This window comes from Chrysemys picta, chromosome 18, assembly GCF_011386835.1.
Source record: "Chrysemys picta bellii isolate R12L10 chromosome 18, ASM1138683v2, whole genome shotgun sequence".
NCBI lineage: Eukaryota > Metazoa > Chordata > Testudines > Emydidae > Chrysemys > Chrysemys picta.
Genome location: NC_088808.1, coordinates 3,145,342 through 3,170,993, shown reverse-complemented (window position 1 = coordinate 3,170,993; position 25,652 = coordinate 3,145,342). Strand labels below are relative to the sequence as shown.

Here is a 25,652-nt window from a genome sequence, read left to right as displayed (position 1 = left end):
GTGGGAGTCTCTTGCTTTACGACCCATCATGTTCTGACTGACCTACCTTGTCTGTAGTGTTTGGAAGGCCCATCCTTCCCTTCCCTTCCCTTCCCTTCCCTTCCCTTCCCAGGCCTGAGCACTCTGGCAGAGCCTGTGTTACCTCACACTTACTGTTTCCTCACCCTCAAGGGACTCTGAGTTCATGGCTGCATTTGGGGCTGGCCCAGTACAGTCACAGGTAGGGTGACCAGATCGCAACAGTAAAATATCAGGACATGTGGAGGGGGGGTGATTTACCGTCCCCCCCACCCCACTGAAACCAGGAGCGGAGCTGAGAGGCACCCCTCCCCTGATGGCGTCCTCCCCCTGGCAGAAGCTGGGAATGGAGCTGTGGGACTGAAGTGGGGCTTGGGGTTCCTCACAGCTCTGTTCCCAGTTTCAGTGGGGGGGAGGGCGGGCGTCGGGGGGAGGGGCTTTAGCTACAGGGAGGGGAAAAAACAGTGCTCCCCTTGTAGTAAAGCCCCAGTGCCCCCCACAGGGCTGAAACCAGGAACAGAGCTACAGGGCTTCTGAAGCCCCAAGCCCTAGCGCATCCAATGAGGCTGAAACTGGGAGCAGAGCTATGGGGCTGAAGCCTTGAGCCCCAGCGCTCACCTCAGATCTAAAACCCTGAGCTCTGGTGCTCCTGAGGGTCAGAAGCCCAGAGCCCTGCCCCCCCCCCGCCGCCCAGCGCCCTGACCCCCTCCCTGTGGCTGCAATCCTAATCCCTCCTACCCCCACAATATCTGAAGTCCGTAACATTTTGTTTGGATTTATGGACGTTTCGGAGTTATGGACAATCTCCATTCCAGAAGTGTCCATAAATCTGATGTTCTACTGTACCAAGTTTTAAATTTTACCTGGATATCAGGAAAAATGGCGTCCCAATCTTACATCGATCGGGACGCAGGACAAAGGGTTAAATATCGGGACATCTGGTCACCCTAGTCGCAGGCTTAGTAGCGGAGTATAATCATCCTTGCAGCATTCCAGAGTGGTAATCAGTTACAAGCCGTTAAAGAGAGACTGAGAGAAGCTAACTTTCTTTGAAGTCTTCCTTCCCTCCCGAAAGGAGGCTCTTATAAAAAGCCCCCACCAATGGGAGCCGGTGCTCAGGGCAGCACCTGGGGGTCGGGGACAGCGCACAGAGCCCCTGTGGCCGCCCCTCTGCCTAGGAGCCGGAGGGATATGCCAGCCACTTCCCGGGAGTCAGGCACGGAGCCTGCCTTCCCTGCTGAGTCTGACGCTGTAGCCAACTGGACTTCTAGTGGCCTGGTCAGCTATGCTGACCAGAGCCGCCAGGGTCCCTTTTCACCCAAGTGTTCTGGTCGAAAACCGGATGCCTGGCAACCCTATGTTTGACGGATCTTCAACTTGCTTCTTTGATCCAAACACGTTCTGCGCTGGAGTTCCCTATGATGGACAGGTAAATACTGGCTCCTCCCTTGCACTGGTTTCCCATTCCTGCTGAGAGCAGAATTGAGGAGAAAAAAGACTATGACTACATTGATGTGTGGAAGGCAGCAATCTCTCCAGCTGCGTTTCTACAGTACTTTGCACAGTGGGGCCCAGATTGTGAGTGGGGCTTTTAGCCGTTGCCACACTCCCCATGAAATTCTCCAGCTCTTGACTTTACTATCTCATGAAATGGTCTCTGGGTCTCTAACCATTAGCACACTGAGCACGTGGAGAAAGTCTGGGTTTAATACAAACGGAGGGGCTGAAGGGTGTAAATGTGAAGAGGAGACTTATTCCGGCATGAGTAGATCTGAAAGGTGAGGGTTACACAGGGCAGACTTCCAGCAGCAATAGAAGAGAGCCTTGCCCTTCACTTACAGTGTATCCTGCAGTCACTGACGGTGGAGAATGCTGCCTGCTAAGACAGCATGGTCTCACTCCAAGGCTTCCTTTAGCACAGAACTAAATCTACAACCCCCTTTTCACTGTCAATAGGTTATTGAAGTTTCATTTGCAGCTGCTAAGTGCATCATCACCAATTCTCTAGCTAGGCCTGAGGCACAGCCCCATTTCTAGGCTGCTCAGTGCCAGCAGGGTGCCCGTCTCTGCAATGCGGTGAGCAAAACTTGCTGTTGCTTACCACTGCAGCCACATGCATAGGGTCCCTCAGCCTCTGAAGTGGACACGTGGGGGAAGGGATTAGGAGTCAGATCCTAATTGTGATCCTCGGCAGGCCGATAAAAACGTAGTAGCCTGTGATGGATTTGAAGCTTCCTGTCAGGCCCGGCTCCAGGTTTTTTACTGCCCCAAGCAAAAAAAAAAAAAAAAAAAGCCGGAGTGCTGCCCCTTGAAAAGTGCTGCCCCCAAAGGGCCAAAGTGCCGCCCCAAGCACATGCTCGGAACACTGGTGCCTAGAGCCGGCCCAGCTTCCTGTAATCTATGAATACTAGGTGCTGTGTTTGTTTGTCTGAAGATTGAAAAGGTGTTTACTTTATTCATACTGGGTTAATTCAATAGCTGGTTGGTTGGGAAATGTATGCATGAAGATGGACAGTAGCCCAGGTACAATCTCCACAGCAACCACCCAGGACTATTCACTGGGAGAGTCTAACTCTGTCCCCCTCATGGGCTCCATAAACTGGCTTAAGGCAGACACAAGACTCGGCCTGTCCAGTAAAGGGTCACACTCCCTAAACAGGGGAGACAGAGTTTGGAACTGAGATGAAGCCAGACTGAAAGTGGGGTTCTTGGGGTTAACATAGGCCTGCCTAAGCCTTCAGATGAGACTAGGGTGACCAGACAGCAAATGTGAAAAATTGGGATGGGGGTGGGGAGTAATAGGAGCCTATATAAGAAAAAGACCCAAAAATCAGGACTGTCCTTATAAAATCAGGATATCTGGTCGGGCCTGCTGAGTGACCATGGTTGGTGCATAGAGGCGGTACCCAAGACCCAGTCTGCATGGGGAAAATCACAAGATTCTCTCCCAGAGGGGTGAAGCCTTGAGGCCTAAGACCCAGAGGGGTGCACTCAGAGAGAGCCCACAGAAGAGGCAGAGGTGCAGCTAGCCCTCAATCATGACACAGTGGTGGGATGGTGACTGGTGAATTTCCAGTAAGTGACAATAGCAGTAAAAACACAAAAGCAAGAGAAAAAGACAGACACAAACAAATTAATTTAAAAGCATCAGGGTGGATGCCCTTGGTTGTGTGAATCTGAGGAAACCATCTCCCCTCTCAGTGGCAAGTCTTTGAACTCTCCCCTGCCCCCCTCTATTTTTGGTGATTCTGACGAAGTGGGACTGTTCTTAATGTTTCCTCTGAATACTGTGTGGGTGCCTCAGTTTCTGACTGACACTCTGTCGCCTAGCCACTAATGGCCAGGCCCTTCCCCCCTGCAAGGGGATGCTAAAGGTGTGGGAGGACAAAGAGGTCAGGTGACCTCCTGGCCCGGGAAAGGAACTCAGCAGAGGAGGAGGGGCTGGAGGGGGTTTCAGTTTGCAGCTGGCTGGGGACTAGGAGTGAGTGCAGACAGGAGTGTCTGGCTCGCTGGGCCCCAGAATGGACCCGGCTGAGGGATCCGGTTCTCTGGACCTACAGGCTCTGTTTTAGACCGTGTTCCTGTCATCTAATAAACCTCTGTTTTATGGCTGGCTGAGAGTCACGTCTGACTGCGAAGTGGGGGTGCGTGCAGGACCCTCTGGCTTCCCCAGGATCCGGCCGGGGCGGACTCGCTGTGAGAAGCGCACGGAGGGGCATGTGCTCAATGCTCCAAGGGCAGAACCAGGAGGTGAAGCCGTGTGAGCTTCTTGCCCTGAAGACAGTCTGCTCCGAGGGAGAGGAGGCTCCCCAAAGTCCTGACTGGCTTTGTGGGGAGCAGTTCCAGAGCATCGCCCGGGGACTCCGTGACAGTGATTCAGGATCTCTCATGGCTTCTTTGGTACGTAAGGCAGCAGACTCAGCCCCCAGCCCATTCAGTTTGCATGTGAGCTCACTGTGCTCACACATGCTGTGGGGAAGCTGGGTAGCGTCTCCAGAACCGCCAACCTTAAGAGAACCAAAATCATGAGATTGTTAACAAAAATCACATCGTGTTTTTCAGTTGGTCTTTTCACTTTCTTCCCCTCTACTCCATTGTCAACGTGTGGGTGACACTTTCAGGGTGAAAAGCCAACTTTTAATACACACAAAATTGGTGTCTCTTGCAGGCTCCTCAGATGGAGACTCCACGCACGCACCCCTGAGATAGGGGAACTGCCAGCCATCGCCTATTAGTAGGGGCCTACCAATTTCATTGCTGTGAAAAACGTCACAGACTGTGAAATAAGCCCTTCCCCATGAAATCTGGTCTCACCCTTGCTGCTGGGAGTTCTCCAGCCAGGGGCTCCTAGCTGGGAGGCCCCAGCCCCAGCCGGGCTGGGGAGGAACAGGACTTGTCCTTCCCCTGCACAGCCTCTTTCAGGGGGAGATCAGACCCACCTCCGACTGCCTCCTCCTGAAGCTCTGGAGCTGGGCAGCAGCCCCCGAGGTTCCTGCAGCTGAAGAAGGCTTGTGGAGGTGAGGTCGATCTCCCCCTGCTGATGGAAGCGCCACAGTTGGGGGCTCTTGGCTGTGAGTCCCCCACTGGGCTTGGGAGGGACAGGACTTGTCCTTCCCCTGCACGGCTGTTCTGGTCAGGGGAAGATCAGACCCACCTCAGGGTACCTTTTGGGTTGGGACCCCAAGGGTTACAACACCATGAAATTACATATGTAAACATCTAAAAAGGTGAAATTGACCAATTAAAAAATCCTCTGGCTGTGAAATTGATCAAAATGGACTGTGAATTTGGTAGGGGTCTACCTATTATTGTCTTGAGTTGACTCTCTCCCCCCCTCCTTTCCCAACTTGCCCCGTATTCCCCTTCAGTACAATGGAGATGGAACAGGAACAATGAACATCCAAATAACTCAGTGCACTCTTGGTATGGATCAAGTTTTCCAATTATTTTTCAAAAAAGACTTAAGTGACCTGCCAAGATCTTTACTTGTAAGAATCTCTTCACACCACGAAGCGCCTTGGAGCTATCCCTATCTCGTAGAACTGAGCTATCCCTCCCCTTGCTACCTGCTGAAAAAACCCTCTCCCCAGCAGTGCTCTCTAGAACTCCCTTCTTGCTGGAGTGACATTTACCAGCCTTCAATACTTATTTTTTAAGAAAAAATCAGTTCTCTCTCACTCAAAGGTTTTTAAAAAGACTTTTAAATCATTCTCTTTTCTTTGTATAATTTTGATCAATGACAGAAATGTATCTGTTACCAAGAATTACAATAAATTGTTTATTTGAAAAATCAGATTGCAATTATAATTAAAATAAAAAATTAATGTTTATTTAATTGTCCTTCCCCTCTGCGCCCCACCCAGCTGCAGCATGGCCTGGCTCTGCATCTCCCCACGGCCTGGGGAAGAGCAGCTGGAGGAGGGTTTTAGATAAAGAAGTGGTTCTCAAACTTTTTTTTCGCAGACCACTTGAAAATTGCTGAGTCTTGGCAGACCACTTAATGATCTTTCCAAATGGTGTTTGTACCGATACCTAACTATTGTAAAGCATTTGGGATAAAAGCACTATATTAAAAAAATAATAATAATTAACTTTTTTGTTCTACAAATAAAAGCACACAATTCATATTTTAATATCAGTACTGTAGTCTTACCTTTCTAATGCGATGGATGTGCCCACTCTCCCCTGCCACGGCAGCCCCTGAGCTGGGGCTGGAAAGGAAAGGGGGGTCTCTCCCCGGCAGCTGCAGCCAGGGAAAGTTGCCTCTTTCTCTGGCCACCGAACCCTAAATATCCCAAATTCCCCCCCTCTTCTCACCCCACTGCCCCCTCCCACCTACCCCTTATTCCCCCCAAGGCCACCACCTCACCTTACATGTGCGCCTTCTCCAGGGTCCAGGCACCTATTAGTGGAGCCACGCCTGCGCCCTTCATTCTCTCGTGTGCGGCCGCCCAGGCGTGCACCTTAGAGGGAACTATCCGTGGACCCCCTGAATGGAGTTCACGGACCGCCATAGTTTGAGAACTTCTGAGCTAAAGTGAACTAAGATCACTTTCCTCCTGAATGAGAACATCCCTGCAGGGTTAGAGACTCTAACATCATCCCTTTGGTTCAGTCGCCTTCACTTGTCTGATCCCCCCCTGTAGCCAGGGCCTGGGCAGAGCTTCCCCACAGGCCGAGCCGTCTATCCAGGGCTGCTTTAGCTGTGGGATCCCTTGGGAGGCTCCCCTAGCTCGAGTCACCCTGCTCCTGTCTGGTTTGCACTGCAGGGGATAGTTCAGCACCCGGGCAAAGCAAGGGAGCCTACGGCTAGGGTGAGGGGAAAGGAGGAGATGCAGGAAACTCTGCGTCTGCAAACCCAGATCCTGGCCTGGTCTTTAAACATTTTTGGGGGTGGAGGAATGGCCTTGTGGGGTGCAGGGTCTGGGACAGGAGCCAGGGTGGCCCTGGGGGGTGCAGGGTCCCGGGGTGCAGGGTCCCGGGCAGGAGCGGGGATGGGGTCGGGCTGTGGGGTCCCGGGCAGGAGCCGGGCGCAGGGCGCTACAATCCCGCTGGCTGCCGCCCGGGGGCGCCGCGCCCAGCTGGCGGGGGGCGGGGTCGGGCTGTGCGGGGCGGGGCCCAGCTGGTTCCGGGGGGCGGGGCCCCCACGCGGTGCGGAGCGGAGCAGAGCGGAGCCAGGACAGCGCGCGGCGGCAGCGAGGCCCAGGTGAGCCGGGGATGGCCCGGGCCCCGCGCGGCCTCTGGCCCGTTGCTCCGGCGGGTCCCCGCCGGGCTTTGCACGAGGCGGGGGGGCAGCGCGCCGAGCCCGCCCCGCACTAGTCCGGCTCGCGGGGCTCGGCTTGGAGCTCGCCCCTCCGACTGTCCCGGTCCCCGCCTGCAGCCCGGGGTGACCGAGCCAGGGGACTCGCTGGTGCAGTGGAGCTGGGGGGTGGCGCCTTCCTAATGCAGCTGATGCTCCTGCCCTGCCAGGCTCTGCTGGGCCCAGGAGAGCCCAGAGGTTCCTCTGGCAGCTCGGAGCCCCGGGCCGGCTCCCGGTGCCCTGCAAGAGCCGGCTGGGGCCTTCGCCCAGCAGCAGAGGAGGGAGCGGTGCAGGCCCCGAGCTGCTGTAACCCCCCTCCTGGGGAAGATGGCTCCAGAGCCCGCGCTGCTCCCGGGAGGGCAGGGGACGCAGAGTTGGTGCGGGTGGGGGTGTCCTGCCCCCTGCCTGGAGCCCTGCCTCCGTGTGGACGCAGTCTGAGCAGGAGAAAGTCGCCCTGTGAGGCAGAAGCTTGTTCTTTCTGGATGTTCCCTTTCTAGCCACTCACCACCTCAGCAGCTGGGCAGATAGTCTCCTGCCCAAGAACCCATCAGACCTGCGGGTGCCTGTATCAGGAGGAGCATGAAACCAAGTCCAGAGTCTCCCCCTTGCCCCCCATGTGATCTGCTGTCACAAGCGGGTCCTGGTGATTTCACTGTTGGCATTTCCCCATTTAAAACACGCAAATTGCGGTTTTCAAATGGGCACTCCAGCAGGCTGCCTCCTCGGGCACTGAACCACAGCCGGTGCTGTGTGTGGGCCTGTGACATCTCACACATCCCTAGCCTGTGTGCAGGGCACGTGGACAAGGACTGCTGTGTCCTGTACAAACACTGTCTAGGCGTTGGCAGTTCCCAGAGCTGAAGGCACTGGCAGTGATATGAAATAACAAACAGCTAGAAGGGGCTATCTCGTGCAAGCTGCAATAGTTAATGTTTGTCAGAGTCTGGGTCGAAATAGCAGAATTTACTGAAGCTTCTGCTGAGCAAACAGGGCTACCAGCCAGGGCAGTTAGGGGGTCAGGAGTGTATTGGACAAACCCAGTGCATTTCTGAGTTTAGAAAAACAGCAGATTTTTCTTATAAGTAATTAACATCCTCGGGCACTGCTAATCCTGCTGTTGTACATGGGGGTGCCGGGAAGCCCTCCCTCCCTCCCTCCTGGCCTGGCTTTAGATTTATGTAGCATTTTGAACTATAAGCGGATCTCTGTGAGTCAGTTCAGCTGAAACAAGCCAGGGTCTCCTGACTTCGGTCCTATCCACTTCCCAACCCCCACCTTCCTCCTGGTCAAGCTTCCCCCACCCCCTTTTCCTTGTCCTGTGGGCTTAGAATGACTGGGAATGAGCTGCTGGTTCTGCGCTTGCAGGACTTGTGACTGTCATCTGTGAACAGAGACTGTTCCCCCTGCAGGGATGGGTGGAGTGATTTGATGCCTATGGTGTGCTGGGTGCTCACTTTTACATCGGTGGGTAAGGAGATTACAACATTCCAGCATTTAACCCTCTTCTTGCAGGGCACCAGCAGCTGCCTCATGGCCCAGAGAAATTTGTTGCTTCTTGACTAACCTGATGTCTTGGGCAGTTGGTATCTCTATGGCAGACAAAGACATCTGTTCTCGTGATGATTGCCCAGCCAGTTCCCTCCATCTGACTTCTACCACTGCAAGTGTGCGGGATGGGGGTGGTTATCTGTGGGGGATGGTTACATGTGTTTGCACTATCACCAAACCTCTTTGCATAGATTACCCAGAGCAAAGTGATATCTTGCTGGTCCCTCTGTCATAGGTGTAACAGAGTAGCATGCTATTGTGGACCGGCCAGTCCCTCCTCCGTTAATGACGCCTCATAACTATCCAGTAACAGTCCTAAGGTCATGACCTTAGGGTGACTTTAAAGAACAGGCTCATTCACTATTCCTAATCCTTACAATGGGTTCAGTAAAAACAGCTCCCCACAGATGATCTGAAAGACAGGCTTATGCCCTACCCATACGCTTACTGCAGTGCGTTGGTACCACAGTCCAGGTGCCTTAGGAGCACCATAGACAGTAAACATTTCACCAGAAGAACAGACTCCTGCTTGATGTACGTGCGCATGTCCTTGAGTAAAGCCAGCAGCATGGATGGGTACCATCAGATCCCCCTAGAGCTCTCCTGGGTATCTACCTGGATAACTGGATGGCCCAGTGAGCAGTGCTTACATCTGTGTGAGAGTGGGAAGTTTTCCCTAGGGGGTGTGAGCGTCTCAGCTATCAATTTCTGCAACATTTTGAACAACATAGGGCTAATCCTGTTTCTAGCCATAGAGTTACAAAGAGAAGCACCGAAGTGTGACCAGCACAGTGGTGGTTGTCCGAGTGCACCACTGCTCTGCCCCTGCTAGGGCTTTTCCAAAGCAGCAGCAGGTTAAGGAAAGTGACAAGACTGGTCAGTTTCAGGCTGCTCTTCAGATCCTTGTGGGCAGCAGTGACACCTACAACAGTCATGTCAATTTCACAATGCTTCCCAGAAACTTTTGACAAGACAGAGGCAGGCACTGATCTTAGTCCTGGGAAGGACCCATAAAACAGGCTGACGGGCAGAGTGGGGGAGGCAGTCCACTCTTGCAGCAGTCAGAAGGCTCAGGAGTAGGGAGACAGTCAGAAAGCTCCTTCCTCCTAATGGCATCTAGTTGAGGGTGGTAGAGGCTGGTATGAGAAGCAGAGCCCTGCATAGAGTTCCCAGACAGCATCCTTGGCCTTTCCATGCTGTTTTGGCAGGGGCTGGGCCCTTCTCCAAGACGGGCTGCTCTTGGGTTTTGCTGGTGGAGCCCCCCTTCCCGTGGAATTTGTATCTCCCTGGCTTGTGGGTTTAGGGCTTGTACACACTACCACTTATGTCATTCAGGAGTGTGAATAAGACACACACACTCCTGAGGGACGTAAGTTGCACCCTCCTAAGCCTCGGTATGGACACTGCTATGTCAGCGGGAGAGCTGCTCTCACATCGGCATAGAGCGTCTTCACCAGACGTGCTACAGCGGCGCAGCTGCATCAGCCCAGCTATCGCTGCTAGTGTAGCCCAGCCCTCAGGCTCCTGGCTAGTAGGCACCTGGTAACATTTTCAGGTCCTGGCCATAGTCCCTTTGCCTCACATGGATGGTATTGTGGATCTGCAGCCCTCTTGTCCTTGAGGTTTATGAGAGAGTCCATGATCTTCCCACACAGTATCCTTCCACAAGCACCTTGGGGTGTTGGCACCCAACTTCTCAATGCTAAGCTAACTATTACCCCTGTTAGTGTATGTACCAAATGACTCCATTATTCCCCACCCCTACCCCTGTGCTCCCAAATAAATGGATGATGCTCCATCAGAATACCAGACATTTATAACACTTCTATAGGGCCGCCTTCCCAAAGTCTCTACTGGATCGTCTCTCTACAGAGATGCACATGATGGAGCTGGATTGCTCACTCCAAAGCATGTGGGAATCTAATCCCCAGCTGTCTCTGGGGTGGAACGACAGCCACACTCCATATTGGCTTAGGAAAGCGAATGAAGGGAGAATCGTAGGACTGGAAGGGAGCTCGAGAGGTCATCTAGTCCTGTCCCCTGAACTCATGGCAGGACTAAGTATTATCTAGACCAGAGGTAGGCAAACTACGGGCCATGGGGTGTTTTAAGCCGGCCTGCGAGCTCCAGCCAGGGTGCTGGGTCTGGGGCTTGCCCCGCTCCAGCCGGGGTGCTGGGTCAGAGGCCGCACCACGTGGCTCCCGGAAGCAGACGCATGGCCCTGCTGCAGCTCCTATGTGCTCCAACCCTAATTTTATGAGCAACCATGACCCGCCATACAATTTCTATTCCCAGATGTGGCCCTCAGGCCAAAAAGTTTGCCCACTCCTGATCTAGACCATCCCTGACAGGTGACTGGAGATTTTTAAGAGCAGGTTAGGCAATGATGGAGATTCCACAAGCTCCCTAGGCAATTTGTTCCAGTGCTTAACCACTGACGGGAAGTTTTTCCTAATTTCCAACCTAAACCGCCCTTGCTGCAATTTAAGCCCATTGCTTCTTGGCCTATCCTTAGAGGTTAAGGAGAACTATTTTTCTCCCTCCTCCTTGTAATAACATTTAATGTGCTTGAAACTGTTATCATGTCCCCTCTCGGTCTTCTCTTCTCCAGACTAAACAAACCATTTTTTTTTCAATCTTCCCTCATAGCTCATGTTTTCTAGACCTTTAATCATTTTTGTTGCTCTTCTCTGGACTTTCTCCAATTTGTCCACATCTTTCCTGAAATGTGGTGCCCAGAACTGGACACAATACTCCAGTTGAGGCCTAATTAGCGCAGAAGAATTACTACTCGTGTCTTGCTTACAACACTCCTGCTAATACATCCCAGAATGATGTTTGCTTTTTTTGCAACAGCGTTACACTGTTGACTCATATTTAGCTTGTGATACACTATGACACCAGATCCCTTTCCGCAGTACTCCTTCCTAGGCAGTCATTGCCCATTTTGTATGTGTGAAACTGATTGTTCCTTCCTAAGTGGAGGACTTTGCATTTGTCCTTATTGAATTTCATCCTATTTACTTCAAACCATTTCTCCAGTTTATCCCTACATACTTGTGTTGTTTGTTTATATTCATCCTTTGTAATTTGGCCTATTTTCTACTTTTTGTAGGACTCTCTTTTTGAGTTTCAGATCATTGAAGATCTGGTTAAGCCAGGGTGGTCTCTTGCCATCCTTCCTATTTTTCCTACTCAGTGGGATAGTTTGCTCTTGTGCCCTTAAAAATGTCTTTTGGAAAACCTTCCAACTCTCTTAAACCGTTTTTCCCCTTAGACTTGCTTCCCATGGGATCTTACCTACCAACTCCCTGAGTTTGCTAAAGTTGCCTTCTTGAAATCCATTAGCTTTATTGTGCTGTTTCCCCTCTTAGTCCTTAGAATCATGAACTCTCTCATTTCATGATCACTTTCACCCAAGCTTCCCTCCACTTTCAAATTCTCACCCAATTCCTCCCTATTTGCCAAGTTAAATCTAGAACAGCCTCTCCCCTAGTAGCTTTCTGCCCCTTCTGTTTCCATTTGAAACTGGGACAGAATATGATGATCTGGGCTAAAATTAACGACTGGGGTCCTGGCCAGTGTCCCTAATGTTTCCCATACAAGTAAAATACCATGGGGATCTCTACCTACTCCGAAGGGACAGGGTGCTAAATGTATATTTCCTCTGACAGATCCCACCACCTAGTCCCAAGCTGCTTGGTACCGACAAGGGAAGAGCATGACCTGCTAAATCAGCCACTCACTGCCACACCCTGAGCCACAAGAGAGGGAAGAGAAAAGAACAGCAGAGTTTTAAAGATGCAGTTTCTGTCTCTGGTGTTGACTTTCATTTGTTTGCAACCTCCCTGCTGGAAAACCACAGGCATGGCCCATGGTCTCACTGGCCATTGTCAGAACTGGCACATTGCAACAGCCTCAAGCTGCCTAGGGGATTGCTTTCATTAGCCTTTCTGGGCACAAATGGGCAACCTTGGTTTGCTAAGCCAGGCTTTAAGACAAAAGGAAATAGGAGAGGAATAGGAAAGAGATGAAATAAGGCGGAGAAAGGAAAGGACACATGGGGGGATGGGGACACATCCCACGTGGTGGTTGGCATTGAGCCAGAGCAGGGGACTTGACGGTATCACCTGGGTCCCTTTTTTCTGGCCCGATCTGCTCAGGACTTTTCTTGGGATTAAGAGGACAAAGGCTTAGCCGTGTTCTGGAGGGTCCCAGGAGATGGTGCGGCCGGCAGCCATGATGGTAAAACTCACTCCTTCCCCTGCTTTCAGTTAGCAGTTGCTGAGTTTTCTTTTTCTTCATTTCCCCCCCAAAAGGATCTTTTTAATGACCCCCAAAGGGAGCAATGGGTGGAATAGTCTATATGTGGTCACCAATTAGACCTAATTTTCAACCCAGTTTTGGTCCATTGATTTCCAGTCCCACACTTCACTTGTTTACCAGGCATGATCTCAGCACAGTCCTTGAGTTACATCAGTCGGCCTTTGTGTTTGGACTAATTCAGTCTTTGTCTCACTGTTGTACCTTTTCCCATCAGCATTTGTTGTTATAGGTTATTGTGACACTTTATGAACTTTGATAAGAACGGCCAGCCTGGGTCAGACCAAGGGTCCATCTAGCCCGTGTCCTGTCTACCGACAGTGGCCAGTGCCAGGTGCCCCAGGGGCAATGAACAGAACAGGCAGTCGCTGAGTGATTCATTCCCAGCGTCTGGCCCTCAGAGGCGTCTCACAGCTGAACTTCCGATCAGGCCCAGTTACTACCACACCCCTGTCCGCGGAAGTCGGGCTTGGTGAAGAGGCTGAATATCACTTCCCAGGCCGGCCCCTAGGGGCCTTTCCTGAGGTACTGGGGATAGAGCCGTGGGGGGTTGAGTCCGACTCTCCTCCCTGCTGCCGTGGGGCAGAACCAGGCTGTTGTTGAAGTGACAGGGGAGCCGGGTGGCTTCCCTTCCTGGCTGGTCTCTCGTTTGGCTGCTGTGGTGTGACAGTCGGGTCAGCTTCACCTCTGCGTGCACTGGAGCTAGCATTGGCCTTGGGGGCTGCAGGCAGGCAGGAGCCGGAGTAATCGCAGCATGGGCTGGAATCTGCCTCTGGGGTGTGAAGGTCTCACCCCGAAGCAGAGCTGAAGTGGCTGTTTTTAGGGTTACCATATTTTAAGTGTCCAAAAAGAGGACACTCCACGGGGCCCCGGCCCCGCCCCAACTCTGCCCCCAGCCCCAGCCCGGATCCGCCCCAACTCTGCCCCTTCCCCAAAGTCCCCGCCCCAACTCCGCCCCCTGCCCTGAATGCTTCGCCCCCCTGCTCCTCCCCCTCTCCTGCTTCCTGCGAACATTTGATTCGTGGGAAGCCTGAAGCAGGCAGGCAGTAGGTAAGCTGGGGCTCGGGGAGGGGGGGGGGGGCACGAGGAGGCGCGGCCCAGTCCGGCACCCCCCAGCCAAGCGGCTCCCTCCGGCGGCTGGCCCCGGCCAAGAGGCTCTGGCCCCAGCGTCTCTGGCCTGGCTCGGCTCGGGCCCCGGTTCCGGCCGAGCAGCTCCGGCCCTGGCAGAGCGAGCGGGGATTTGAGGTCCAAAAAGCCGGACATGTCTGGGAAAACCCTACTGTTTTTGAAGTTAGACTGAGTGAGACGCCCCCCAGTAACATCTCAGATCAACCCCACGCTCTCCAGGGAGCTTTCCAGAGGTGTCATGGAGTGAGTCCTGTCAGGACACTGAGCAGGACAGGCCCTAGGCCCTTCCGCACCAGGCATACAGGCCCCTGCCATGTGAGCTGAAGGAGGGAGTGGCAGGCTGTTTGCCTTGATGTGGGCTGCTGCTAGAGGGAGATCTGGTCATGTGCCCTTGGCTGCGCTTGTGACGCATTTTCAGCCAAAAAATAGAGACAAACCTGCGTGCCGGAGCTTGGATCTGACTGGGTGATGCTTGGATTTAGGCTTGTCCCTTTGACCCATTTAGATCCCGACATTTTAAGACCAGAAGGGAGCTTTAGATAGTCTAGTCTGACTTGCTGTATACTGCAGGGCAGAGGATCCCCCAGTGATGCCTGCATCCGGCCTGTGTCTTGTGACCAGGGCTGGCTCTAGGCACCAGCAAAGCAAGCAGTTGCTTGGGGTGGCAAATTTGCAGGGGCGCAAGAATCCAACATGGGAGCTGAGAACCAACAGGGGGCCCTGGGAGCTGTAGTTCCTTAGTTAGCTCCCTGCCTATACTGCCAGCCCTGGAGCAGGGAAAGAACTACATTTCCCAGCATTCCCTCAGCCGCAATTAACAGGAAAGGGAGGGGGAAGGAGTGTGGAACTGAAACCTCACACTGCAGCTTGCTGTGAATGGTAGGGGCAGAGCCAGCTCTAGGGTTTTTGCTGCCCCCACCTCAGCCCTGGACTCCTGCTGCATCACCGTGTTGCCCCAGGCCTGGACTCTCCCCTGCCCACACCCCCTGCTGCCCCAGCTCTGGCCCCACCTGCATCTCCTGCCACCCCAGCCCTGGGCTCTCCCCCAAAGAAAGAATTGGGTGGACTAAATGGACAGTGCCCCTCTCTATCTGAAGCCTAGCAAGGCAGGTACGTGGATCCCATTAGAATTTAAAATGAAAAATAAGGGAGGGGAGGCTCTGGACCTGGGCAGCTTTAGATACAGTACCAGGCACGTAGGAGGATTTCCACTTCTGAGCCATGGAAGCAGAAATTGACTTTTCCTTTTCAGATTTAGCTAATATTCAGAAAGGGAATCTAGCACCTGCCTTCCAGATTTGAACACCCTCAAAGTGCTCAAGCTCAATTTGGGCAGCTGTTACTTCTTTTCTCCCAAATCAAATCTACTGATCCACTGTAACTTGCTGTAGAAAAAGTAGGATAAAATTGAGCAAGAAATGCTTCCCAGTGGTTATTAGGACTGGAGTTGCTATTTTCAACAGACATTGCTTTTTCTTTTTAGTTTTATTTGTTTAAAAGGAAGACAGTGATATTGCATTGGCAAATTCCCCATAGAAACAAAGAATGGAACAAAAGAATAATAAAGGCACCTCAACTTTTCCTCATTTATGTAGGACAGTCTTATAATATGCATCCAGATATCCTCCAATCACACAAGCTGAAAATTGTTCCACTTTACTGCAGTTCTGTAACCATATGGGAACCAATCCTGTCTGTGTTCTGTGCACATCCAAAATTCCTGCTGAATGACCCACCCTGGGAGCAAGTTACCAGTGACCCAGGGCTGGGGCTGCAGGAGGGTACAGTTGGGGGGTGGGGGGAGAGAGAGAGCCCTGGGCTGGGCGGGGGAGCAGCCAACATTTTTTTTGCTTGGGGCAGCAAAAAACCTAGAGCTGGCCCTGCTTGTGACCGAACTAGAGCCAATCTCCGAGAAGGGCCCGTGGAGTCAGAGGGCAGACATGGACCTAACCCTCCCCAAAGCCCTCGTGGGGGTCGGAGCCGGAGCTCTGGTTCGAGGTTTGGGGGAGGTTCAGAGGGGCGTGATGGAAGCTGTCTGCCAGCGCTAGCCTAGGGGGGAGCGGAGGGTCAAGCTGCTGCTCAGAATTCAGGGAAGGTTCTGATACCCCCAGAAAGCCCCGTGTAGCTCCCAGTGTTAACCCTCCTGTCTGGTGGCCGTTATCCAGGACGCTACCCCCCGGAGGCCATTTAATGTCATGGTGTCTTTGAGCTGCGTGGACTTGGACCCCAGGCGGTGGGTCTGGGCTCTGCCTTACTGCATGTGCTCTGCTCAGTGCTCTGCACACAGCATTGCTCTGCCTGTGGCAGCGCCTCTCTGCTCCTCTTGTGCTGGGTGCTCTGGTTGTCCCGCGCCTCGCACCGCCCCGCGCCTCGCACCGCCCCGCGCCTCGCACCGCCCCGCGCCTCGCACCGCGCCGCCCAGGTTCCCAGGCAGTCCCGGTAACAGGACTGTATCTTCCCCCTGCAGAGACGCACACGGTGGAGCTGGATTGCAAAGCGAGCAATCCAGATCGATAGATTCGACTATCAGTGCCTGGTCTCTGGTTTTCACGTCTGCTTCTTTCTTTTACTAGCTGGGCTCCAGCTTCTCTAAAGACGCTCAGTCTCTCTGCTCCTGGCACTTACCCAAGGCTCTGTTTTGCCCTGGGTGCTGGAGGCTAGCAAAGATCACTTCGACTGGCAGCAGAAGGCCCTTTGTGCACAGCTGCCCTCTGCGGCTGTGCGGGGAGGTGGAGGATTGAGGGGGCTCGGTCAGGTCCCCCTGGAGTTTGAGGGGCTGGCCTGTGCACAGCTGGACGCGGGCTGCCTCATTCTTGCTGCATCTCGGGGTTCTCTTGGGGCCGAGGGTTGTGAGGGACGTAGCCTGTCCCTGGAGCAGTGTGGCTCCGTGTCCGGCGCTGCGTTAATGGACGTGGAGTGGGGAGTTCCCACCATGGCAGTGACGGGAGGAGAGGGGATGTGGAGTCTGCCTGACCCATTGCAGCTCACCAGCGCTGGCAGCTTTGGAGTCCGCCTGTTGGATACTGTTCAGAGCCTGCAGCTGCCTCCACCGTCACGCTGAGCAAACCAGGGGTCGTTGTCCAGGTGTCCTGTGTGTGGCAGTCACTGCACTGCAGCCTGCCTCTCCTGGCTTCTTCGGGGACCCCCGCCAGTGACCCCCCATTCTGAGCCCCCTCTTCTTCTCATGGGAATATCCGGGCTGCAGTATCCACGTGTCCGCTTGAGGGGGTGCCTCTGCTTTTCCTCCCGGATGCAAATGCAGCCTTTGCAGGAGGGTCTGTCACTGAGAGCCCCGCTGGGATGGCCAGGAAGCACTGCTAGGCCAAGGGACCAGTGACCATGTGAAGGTTGGACGGCAGGGCTGGTCGAGAACCTTGGGAAGGGGATTCCCGGGGAGGTTGCTGTCTAGCTGTAGTGACTTGCCAGATATCGGGCCATAATGCTGCTGATTGGATCCTCATGCTCTTTACTTCCTCCTTCAGTCATCACTTGATGTTGTCAACCACGCTCTCAAGAACGAGTAGAGCTAGACGTGACTGCGTTCTGCCTCCTGCAGCTCTAGCGCTCTGGGGCCGATCAGCTGCCGAAGCCCTGTTGTGATTGCTGTAGGAGCGAAGCCAGGTGGCCATGGGGAGAACGTGATCTGCACGACCTAAATCACCGAACTAACCAGAGCTGAAAGCATTTGGTGGGACTGGTGTGCGGATACCTCCGGAGCAGTGCATGGGTCTTGGTCCTGCGAGCAGGCAGTTCAGTTCCTGTTGTCTCTGTTACCTGGGATTGGGTAACTAACGGATACAGGAATTAGCATCACTGGTGCATGAGTGGTGCTGGTCTGGGGAGATGTTCCCAGTCCCTGAAGGGTTAAGTATTTGGGCTAGACCATTACAGCTGGATTCTTTGACCCAGCTTCTCCAGACTCAGACGGGCTTTGTAAAGCACCTTTCAAGTGTGTTACCAGATTTGCCCATGACTTTGGGGTATGCTCATTTATTGGGTTACTTTTCTGGGGAAGGGGATTCTGTAATCCTGTCAATGTACTGCTTGTGTCACTTGTGTTTTCATATGGAGCTCTACTTCTCTCTTCTGCAAGTCCCCTCCCAATGGATCTATCCTGCAGGACCTAGGTTCCCCAGGGCTGGGTTACTCCAGCCCCAGAACCAAATGAACGAGAAACACACTCACTCACACTCCCCTCCCCTCCCCTCCAAGTCTGAGCGGACCGGGTCAATCAAGCTCACCCCTTATATGTCTCTGGACTCACTGGGCTGGAGGAAGCAGCACTTTCAAGCTGTCTCTCCTTATATGCCCCTGGGCTCCATGGACTGGGTCAAGCAGCACTTTCAAGCTGTTAGCCTTATGCGTCCCAGATTCAGCACGTCTCTAACCCCACTCCCCCAACACAATTGTACTGGCAGTAACCTACTCAATGAGCAAACCCCACAGGATTTTGGGCGCTCCAGGGATCTTTAGCTTAGGTAAAAGAAGCGTTGCTGTAGAGTGAATGGGGGAAGCTAAAACACAAACGAGTAAAGTTCAGCAAGAGAGAGAGAAGCAACCAACTTAACCATAAAAGTTATTTATTGAATGATAGTGATAACTACACAAGGACTAAACCAACATAGCATACATGATTACAGGTTAATACCTAAGGTAGACAGGAAAACAAAGAGAGAGAGAGAGAGAGAAAGAAGGGGGGTCTCACCACTCCCTGAAGCTTGAACTGGTCGGGGTTCCCAGATGATGGTGGTAGCTGAGGGTCCTGAGGGCAGGAGACAGGCAGAGTCCCCAGCACGATCAGTCAGGAGAAGATGGATTCCCAGTGGAACTGATACCTAGTTTGGATCTAAGCATCAGAACCCTGACTGGAGGGCGAGTAGGGATTTTTGTAGAGAAAATACAATGGTTGAAGGGAGAACACTAGATTTGTTTCTAGGTAAGCTGATGACTCAAGGGTTTTCTTTAGACTAGACAATAGGAACTGATCACTCTTGGCTATGGGTGGTGTTTTCTTCCAGGGAGCTCACAATGCAACTAGGCTACTTCAGTATTTGGATACCAATAAAGGATTTATGACTAGAATTGGTCTGATAATTGCTGAGCTGGGTGTGTGCAGACATAGGTTCATTAACATCTGGAGCAGAGATTCCCATGATGCAGTGCTTCCCTGCTTTTCCTGGTCCCAGAATTCAGTGTGGTTCTCTGTTCTCCATTCTGTATGTAAATTGAGATGTCTTCCTGTCCCATCTTTCATGCAGGAAGAGTTGTCCCAAGGGGAGTTGTCTCTGCTCTCCATTCTGTATGCTAATGGAGATGTCTTAAACTTGTCACCCTTGTCAGGAGGGGTCTAGATGCGTCTCCCAGCGCCCTTCACTGCTCTCTGCAAGTCTTTTCTCTGATGGGTTTTGGTTTAAGCAGAGGCTGGGGGGGCGGGGGGTGTCTTTCATGAGTCAGGCTGGATACTGCACCCTGGTTCCCCAAGAACACAAAGGTGTCTGGTATCAAGTGGGAGGTGCCCCCAAGTACTAGCTGCAGAGTTCAAGGCATGGGGACACGGTGTGGTGTTGCATGTGGCAGCCAGCCAGGGGTGGTTGTTGGTGACAGATGTGGATGAATTGAATAATTCGCCTTTTCACCCATAGATCTTTGAGTGCTTTGCAGAGGCAGGTAAGTATCATCCACGTTTTACAGATGGGAAACTGAGGCACAGAGTCTCTCTAGAACCCAGGTCTCCTGGCTACCAGCCCAGTGCCCTGTCCACATGGCAAATCACAGGAAGCTTGACTTGAGTATCAGTTGCTGTCGACTGAACTGTGGAATCGTCTCCCGAGGGAAGCAGTGGAAGCCCCTTGCTTAGCCCACGTGCCGTGCTCGTGTGTTCCCACGGGGCACAGCCTGTCAGAGGCTGCCTGGAGCAGGGTGACTCTCCCTGGGATGCAGCCTCTAAACTGCTGTTTCGCCGTGTGTGTTTCAGGCTCTCCCGTTGCTGAGTTTCCAGGATGCAGGCCCAGTCTGTGCTCCACAGCGGCTACTTCCACCCTGTGCTGCGCTCCTGGCAGACCTCGGCCACGGCCTTCGATGCCTCTAACCTCATCTACCCCATCTTTGTCACGTAAGTGAGGGCTGGAGCCTGACCAGCCCCAGGCTGAGGCTGTGCTCCCAGCTGGGAGGCGAGAGGAGATCTCTGGGGAATGTGCAGACAGACCTCTGTGAAGCAGCTTCCTTGCTTCGGAGGAGGTCACACAAAGGGGCAGCGGCTCCCGGCTGGTGTGCATCCCCTGAGTCTGGAGGCCACCCGCCTAGGGACGTGGGAACTGCCATCCTGAGCAGAGCCATGGTCCCTCTACAGCAGCGTCCTGCCTTTGGCTGAGTGTGCACTGGGTGGGGAAGGGCAGGGCTCCTGCCCCGCTGCTCTGAATCCCCATCGCTGCGGAAGTGGCCATGGGCCTGTCACCCTGTAGTAACCTCTGTACGTCGAGAGGAAGCTGCTCACTGCCACCCTTCCCTGGATCTGAATCAGCTTGTCGTCTGTGACCAGCCTGGCGCCTCCCCTGGGGCGGTTTGCTAACCCTCCCAGAAACGCCAGGGCTGCTGAGCTGAGGTGTCCGTCCTGGGGCGACGGAGCCAGTCTGCGTGCACTGCCCAGCTGGGGCGGTTTCTGATGTGGCCTATGGGATGCTGGCAGGCTTGGAGCTGTACATCCCCTCCTGAGCGGGCTGTGTTTGAATGAGGCCGTGAGCCCTGTGGAATCTGGTCTGACAAAGTGGTGATTTTCCCTTGTTATGTTGTATGTGAGTCTTACTGTTCTGCATGAATGCTGTGTGTGCCTCAGTTTCCCTGTGTATTGTGCCAGTGTCTAGGTGGTGGGAATAAGGGGGTGTGACTTTGGCGGGGGTTGCTCCAGCTGCCTGCACAGCTGCTGCGCTGGAGGAGAACCAGAGCCCTGGCTCTGGGCTTTTTTCTGAAAGCCTCTGATTTCTGTGCTAACAAGTTCTGTCTAGGCTGTGTTCCTGTCAATGAATAAACCTTCTGTTTTACCGGCTGGCTGAGAGTCGGGGCAGGGCCCTGTGGCTTCCCGCAGCGAGTCCTCATCTGGTGCAGCCACAGCAGGGCGCCTGGTCCGTGTACACAGTGAAGCGCCGCGGAAATAGATCCGGCTGCAGCCTTTAGGAGCCCACTCCATGGCCAGGCATTCCTTCTCTAGGGCCGCATAACTGTCTGCTCCGAGCTCAGACCCAGGAGGTGAAGCTGTGTGAGCTTCTTGCCCTGGAGACAGTCTGCTCCAAGACAGGAGGCTCCCCAGAGTCCTGCCTGGCTTCGTAGGGAGCAGTTCGAGAGCATCGCCCGGGGACTCCGGGACCTCTGGTCTCTTGGATGGTTCACCAGGCTGTGAACTTGCTTCATTCTGAGCCCCTCCCTGCGGGACACCTGCCACAGCTTCTGGGGCTCAGTGTAAACCTGGCCTGGCTGCTCCCAGGGCTGGGCTCTCCTGGGCGGTGACGTTCTCTGCCTGCGGTGGGAAGAGCCCATGCAGATGATCCTCTGTGGCTAGCACTGGAGGCAGAACTGGCCAACCGCTGGTCTCTGCCCGCTGCGCTGACTCTTAGGGTGACACTTTGGACGGAGCTTGCTGGCCCTCCCAGCCGCAAGGGAAATGCAGTGTGTGCGGCCACCTAAAGGAGAGACGGGGGCGGGGCTTCCCCCTCTCTTCTCCCCACCTCCGTCCCCCCAAGAGCAGCGTGGGACCCAGTGGATCAGGCTCAGGAAGTTGAGACCTTAACCCCTAGCGAGCCGGAGAGCTCCCTTTGTAACCTGCTGCATGGCCTTGTTCTGCTCTCTGCTGAGCTCCCGGTGGCTCTGCACTGCAGCGTCGAGGTCTAAGCTGCGGTCCCCCAGACGGGCGACGCTTCGGCTCACTGCAGAGCTCCCGCTCTGGGACTTGAGTGGCAAGGGGGAGGGATGCCTGTTCCTGCTGCTCATGGGCCTCGGTCGCTGTGTTTCTAGGGACTGAGCAGCTGGTGCAGGGAATGAGCCCGATCTCTGGCTCACTCGCTCAGCCGCTCGGCTTTACACACAGCCAACGTGTCCGGTCACGGGGCTCTCCCTGCTCGCAGCCTCGCTTCGTGGGGAGCCGAACTCTCACCGGCTGTTTGTCCTGTTTGACTCCCCAGTGACAGCCCCGATGCGGTGGAGCCGATCGCCAGCCTCCCCGGACAGGCCAGGTAGGAGTCTGCGGCTAGTGGTGCTCTGCAATCCGGACGGGGCTCCCTGCCGTGTGCCTTATCTCAAGGGACGGGGCCTGCGACTGCCCGGCTCCAGGCTGCTGGGGTCAGGGTGGGGAGTTCTTATTGGCCATCCTGTGTCCTCCATCTTGTTCTAGCCAAGGACAGCGGAGCCCCCACTGCCTCCATGCTGGGGATGCGCATGGGGACATAGGAGAGGGTGAACTGAGAATATGCCTCCAACTGTGAGCACGCACTGGGGCACTATGGGATAGCTACCAGGCATTCCCATAATGCACCAGTTAATTCCAGCAGCAGCAGGTGTCCCCTTTCATTGGCCCTGGCCAGGCCGTGGATGTCACCAGGCTACAGGCTGCCATTGTTGTCAGCAGCGCACTGGCCTGGTTTCCCTGGCCCTTGTGGAGGGAGATGTCGTGCCTGAGAAGTGAGCAGTGGGAGGCGGGAGCTGGGGTGGGTTTTTAGAATAAAATCTGCCCGTTTAAGTCTTGGGGGTCTGGGTCTGAACAAGGGCAGTGCCTTCTGCCCCGCCATGTCCAGGGCCTTGCTGCCAGCAGCGATGCACCTGGGCCTGCTGTTGGGCTTGGGGAATTGGTCCCGCTCACTGTCAGGGCGGAGGGCGACCCTCTGCGATCCCCCCCTCTGTGGGGTGGTGGCTCCCACACATGCCCTCCATGCATTTCCTGGCACCTCTGGTCCTGCCTCCACAGCCGAAGCCGTGTAGAGCTGAGCCGCAAATGTGAGGCTGGGCAGGGCCTTCTAATGAATGAGGAGATAATGGCGTGTCCAAGGGCAGAGCCCTCGCCCTGCTGAGGTGACTGGGCCGGGCTGAGCCTATCAGGGCCCTGGGCTCGTCCCAGGCAGCAGATAGAACGCCAGCCAGCCTTGCCCACTGCCCCTTGGGAACCCCAGATAAGGCGCCAGGTTGCTCCTCCCACGGGTGCTTCTAGGATCTCCAGCAGCATCTGCTCTGGCTGAATGCTCAGCTGCCTGGGACGGAAACCTGCCCTGCCCCCGTTCAGGCAGCAAGGACAGGGTAAAAGTCCCTGAGTGTTGGCCTTGTCCCCTGGCCAGGCCGGTGCTGGGGGGAGGGGGCATGGAGCATTCACCTGGGACTCCCCCCAATCCAGGCACCTCCACGCAATAGCACGGGGTGGGCAGGAACGGCCATGGCAGTGAAAGGGGTAAACCCCCCTAGGATGGGAGAGTCAGCACTGAGCTGCCTGCACGACCCTCTGTGCTTCCCTGGAGCCTGCTTGGGGCTCTGTGGGCAGGGAGGAGAACCGCGGCTCTCCCTGTGCTGGGTGCCAGGAGTTCCCTATTGGGTAGCGTGGGGAGAGGCCCAGTCCCCGGCAGTGCCAGAGGGTTGGCTACACAGGCCTTCCCGGGAGACAGGGGACTTGGCCTTGGCATTGAGGAGGGTTAATGATGGGCAGGGCCACGCCCGGCTAGTCGCAGCCCCTTGGGCCATGTGGGGGCTCCTTCTCGGGGATCCTTGTTGCTTCACAGCTGCGCTACCCCGGGAACGCCCTGCTACAGGACACTGGTCTGGCACCCGGGCAGCCTGTGGGTAGCCAGGCTGCAAAGCAGTGCCTGGCCTGCCGAGGGACTGCGTGCACTGACCCAGCTCGGAGCCCTGGCTGATTTAGGGGGTGGAGGAGCACCGGGGTGGCCTCCAGCACCACCCCTACACCTGTGTTCTTCTAGGTATGGAGTCAACAAGCTGGAGGGGATGCTCCGCCCCCTGGTGGACGAGGGGCTGAAGTGCGTGTTGATCTTTGGCGTCCCCACTAAAGTCCCCAAGGTTGGTGGGGGTGAAGGGTTATGGGGTGTTTAATGCAGTGGCACAGGTAGAACGGGGGGTTGGGTGAAGGATTATGGGGTGTTTAATGCAGAGGCACTGGTAGAACTGGGGTTGGGGGTGAAGGGTTATGGGGTGTTTAATGCAGAGACACAGGTAGAACGGGGGTTGGGTGAAGGGTTATGGGGTGTTTAATGCAGAGGCACTGGTAGAACTGGGGGTGGGGTGAAGGGTTATGGGGTGTTTAATGCAGAGGCACAGGTAGAACGGGGGGTTGGGGGTGAAGGGTTATGGGGTGTTTAATGCAGTGGCACAGGTAGAAGGGGGGGTTGGGGGTGAAGGGTTATGGGGTGTTTAATGCAGTGGCACAGGTAGAACGGGGGGTTGGGGTGAAGGGTTATGGGGTGTTTAATGCAGAGGCACAGGTAGAACGGGGGGTTGGGGTGAAGGGTTTTGCGGTGTTTAATGCAGTGGCACAGGTAGAACGGGGGGTTGGGGTGAAGGGTTATGGGGTGTTTAATGCAGTGGCACAGGTAGAACGGGGGGTTGGGGGTGAAGGGTTTTGGGGTGTTTAATGCAGAGGCACAGGTAGAACGGGGGGTTGGGGTGAAGGGTTATGGGGTGTTTAATGCAGAGGCACAGGTAGAACGGGGGGTTGGGGGTGAAGGGTTATGGGGTGTTTAATGCAGTGGCACAGGTAGAACTGGGGGTGGGGTGAAGGGTTATGGGGTGTTTAATGCAGTGGCACAGGTAGAACGGGGGGTTGGGGTGAAGGGTTTTGCGGTGTTTAATGCAGTGGCACAGGTAGAACGGGGGGGTGGGGTGAGGGGTTATGGGGTGTTTAATGCAGAGGCACAGGTAGAACGGGGGGTTGGGGTGAAGGGTTTTGCGGTGTTTAATGCAGTGGCACAGGTAGAACGGGGGGTGGGGTGAGGGGTTATGGGGTGTTTAATGCAGAGGCACAGGTAGAACGGGGGGTTGGGGTGAAGGGTTATGGGGTGTTTAATGCAGAGGCACAGGTAGAACGGGGGGTTGGGGGTGAAGGGTTATGGGGTGTTTAATGCAGTGGCACAGGTAGAACTGGGGGTGGGGTGAAGGGTTATGGGGTGTTTAATGCAGTGGCACAGGTAGAACGGGGGGTTGGGGTGAAGGGTTATGGGGTATTTAATGCAGAGGCACAGGTAGAACGGGGGGTTGGGGGTGAAGGGTTATGGGGTGTTTAATGCAGTGGCACAGGTAGAACTGGGGGTGGGGTGAAGGGTTATGGGGTGTTTAATGCAGTGGCACAGGTAGAACGGGGGGTTGGGGTGAAGGGTTATGGGGTATTTAATGCAGAGGCACAGGTAGAACGGGGGGTTGGGGGTGAAGGGTTATGGGGTGTTTAATGCAGTGGCACAGGTAGAACGGGGGTTGGGGGTGAAGGGTTATGGGGTGTTTAATGCAGAGGCACAGGTAGAACGGGGGGTTGGGGGTGAAGGGTTATGGGGTGTTTAATGCAGAGGCACAGGTAGAAGGGGGGGTTGGGGGTGAAGGGTTATGGGGTGTTTAATGCAGTGGCACAGGTAGAACGGGGGGTTGGGGGTGAAGGGTTATGGGGTGTTTAATGCAGAGGCACAGGTAGAACGGGGGGTTGGGGTGAAGGGTTTTGGGGTGTTTAATGCAGAGGCACAGGTAGAACAGGGGGTTGGGGGTGAAGGGTTATGGGGTGTTTAATGCAGTGGCACAGGTAGAACGGGGGGTTGGGGTGAAGGGTTATGGGGTGTTTAATGCAGTGGCACAGGTAGAACGGGGGGTT

At 54.6% G+C, this 25,652-nt stretch overlaps 1 protein-coding gene across 5 annotated transcripts in view; it reads left to right on the top strand.

Moving 5' to 3' along the window:
- Nucleotides 1-1,310: 1,310 nt before the first annotated feature.
- The window catches only part of ALAD (aminolevulinate dehydratase), a 41,113-nt gene continuing 16,771 nt past the window's right edge, over nt 1,311-25,652 (top strand). Inside the window, exons 1-5 of one of the 5 annotated variants that reach the window (XM_024110385.3) lie at nt 6,634-6,724; nt 8,330-8,477; nt 19,791-19,928; nt 21,988-22,038; nt 23,764-23,860. In XM_024110385.3, the coding sequence (XP_023966153.1) occupies nt 19,816-19,928; nt 21,988-22,038; nt 23,764-23,860 (261 nt within the window). In that variant the 5' untranslated portion in view covers nt 6,634-6,724; nt 8,330-8,477; nt 19,791-19,815. Of the gene's footprint in view, nt 1,448-6,602; nt 6,725-8,329; nt 8,478-11,063; nt 13,214-13,705; nt 13,739-19,790; nt 19,929-21,987; nt 22,039-23,763; nt 23,861-25,652 lie in introns of those variants that run through there. The other 4 variants (XM_042843478.2, XM_005295608.5, XM_065572166.1 and 1 more) reach the window with 4 other exon arrangements.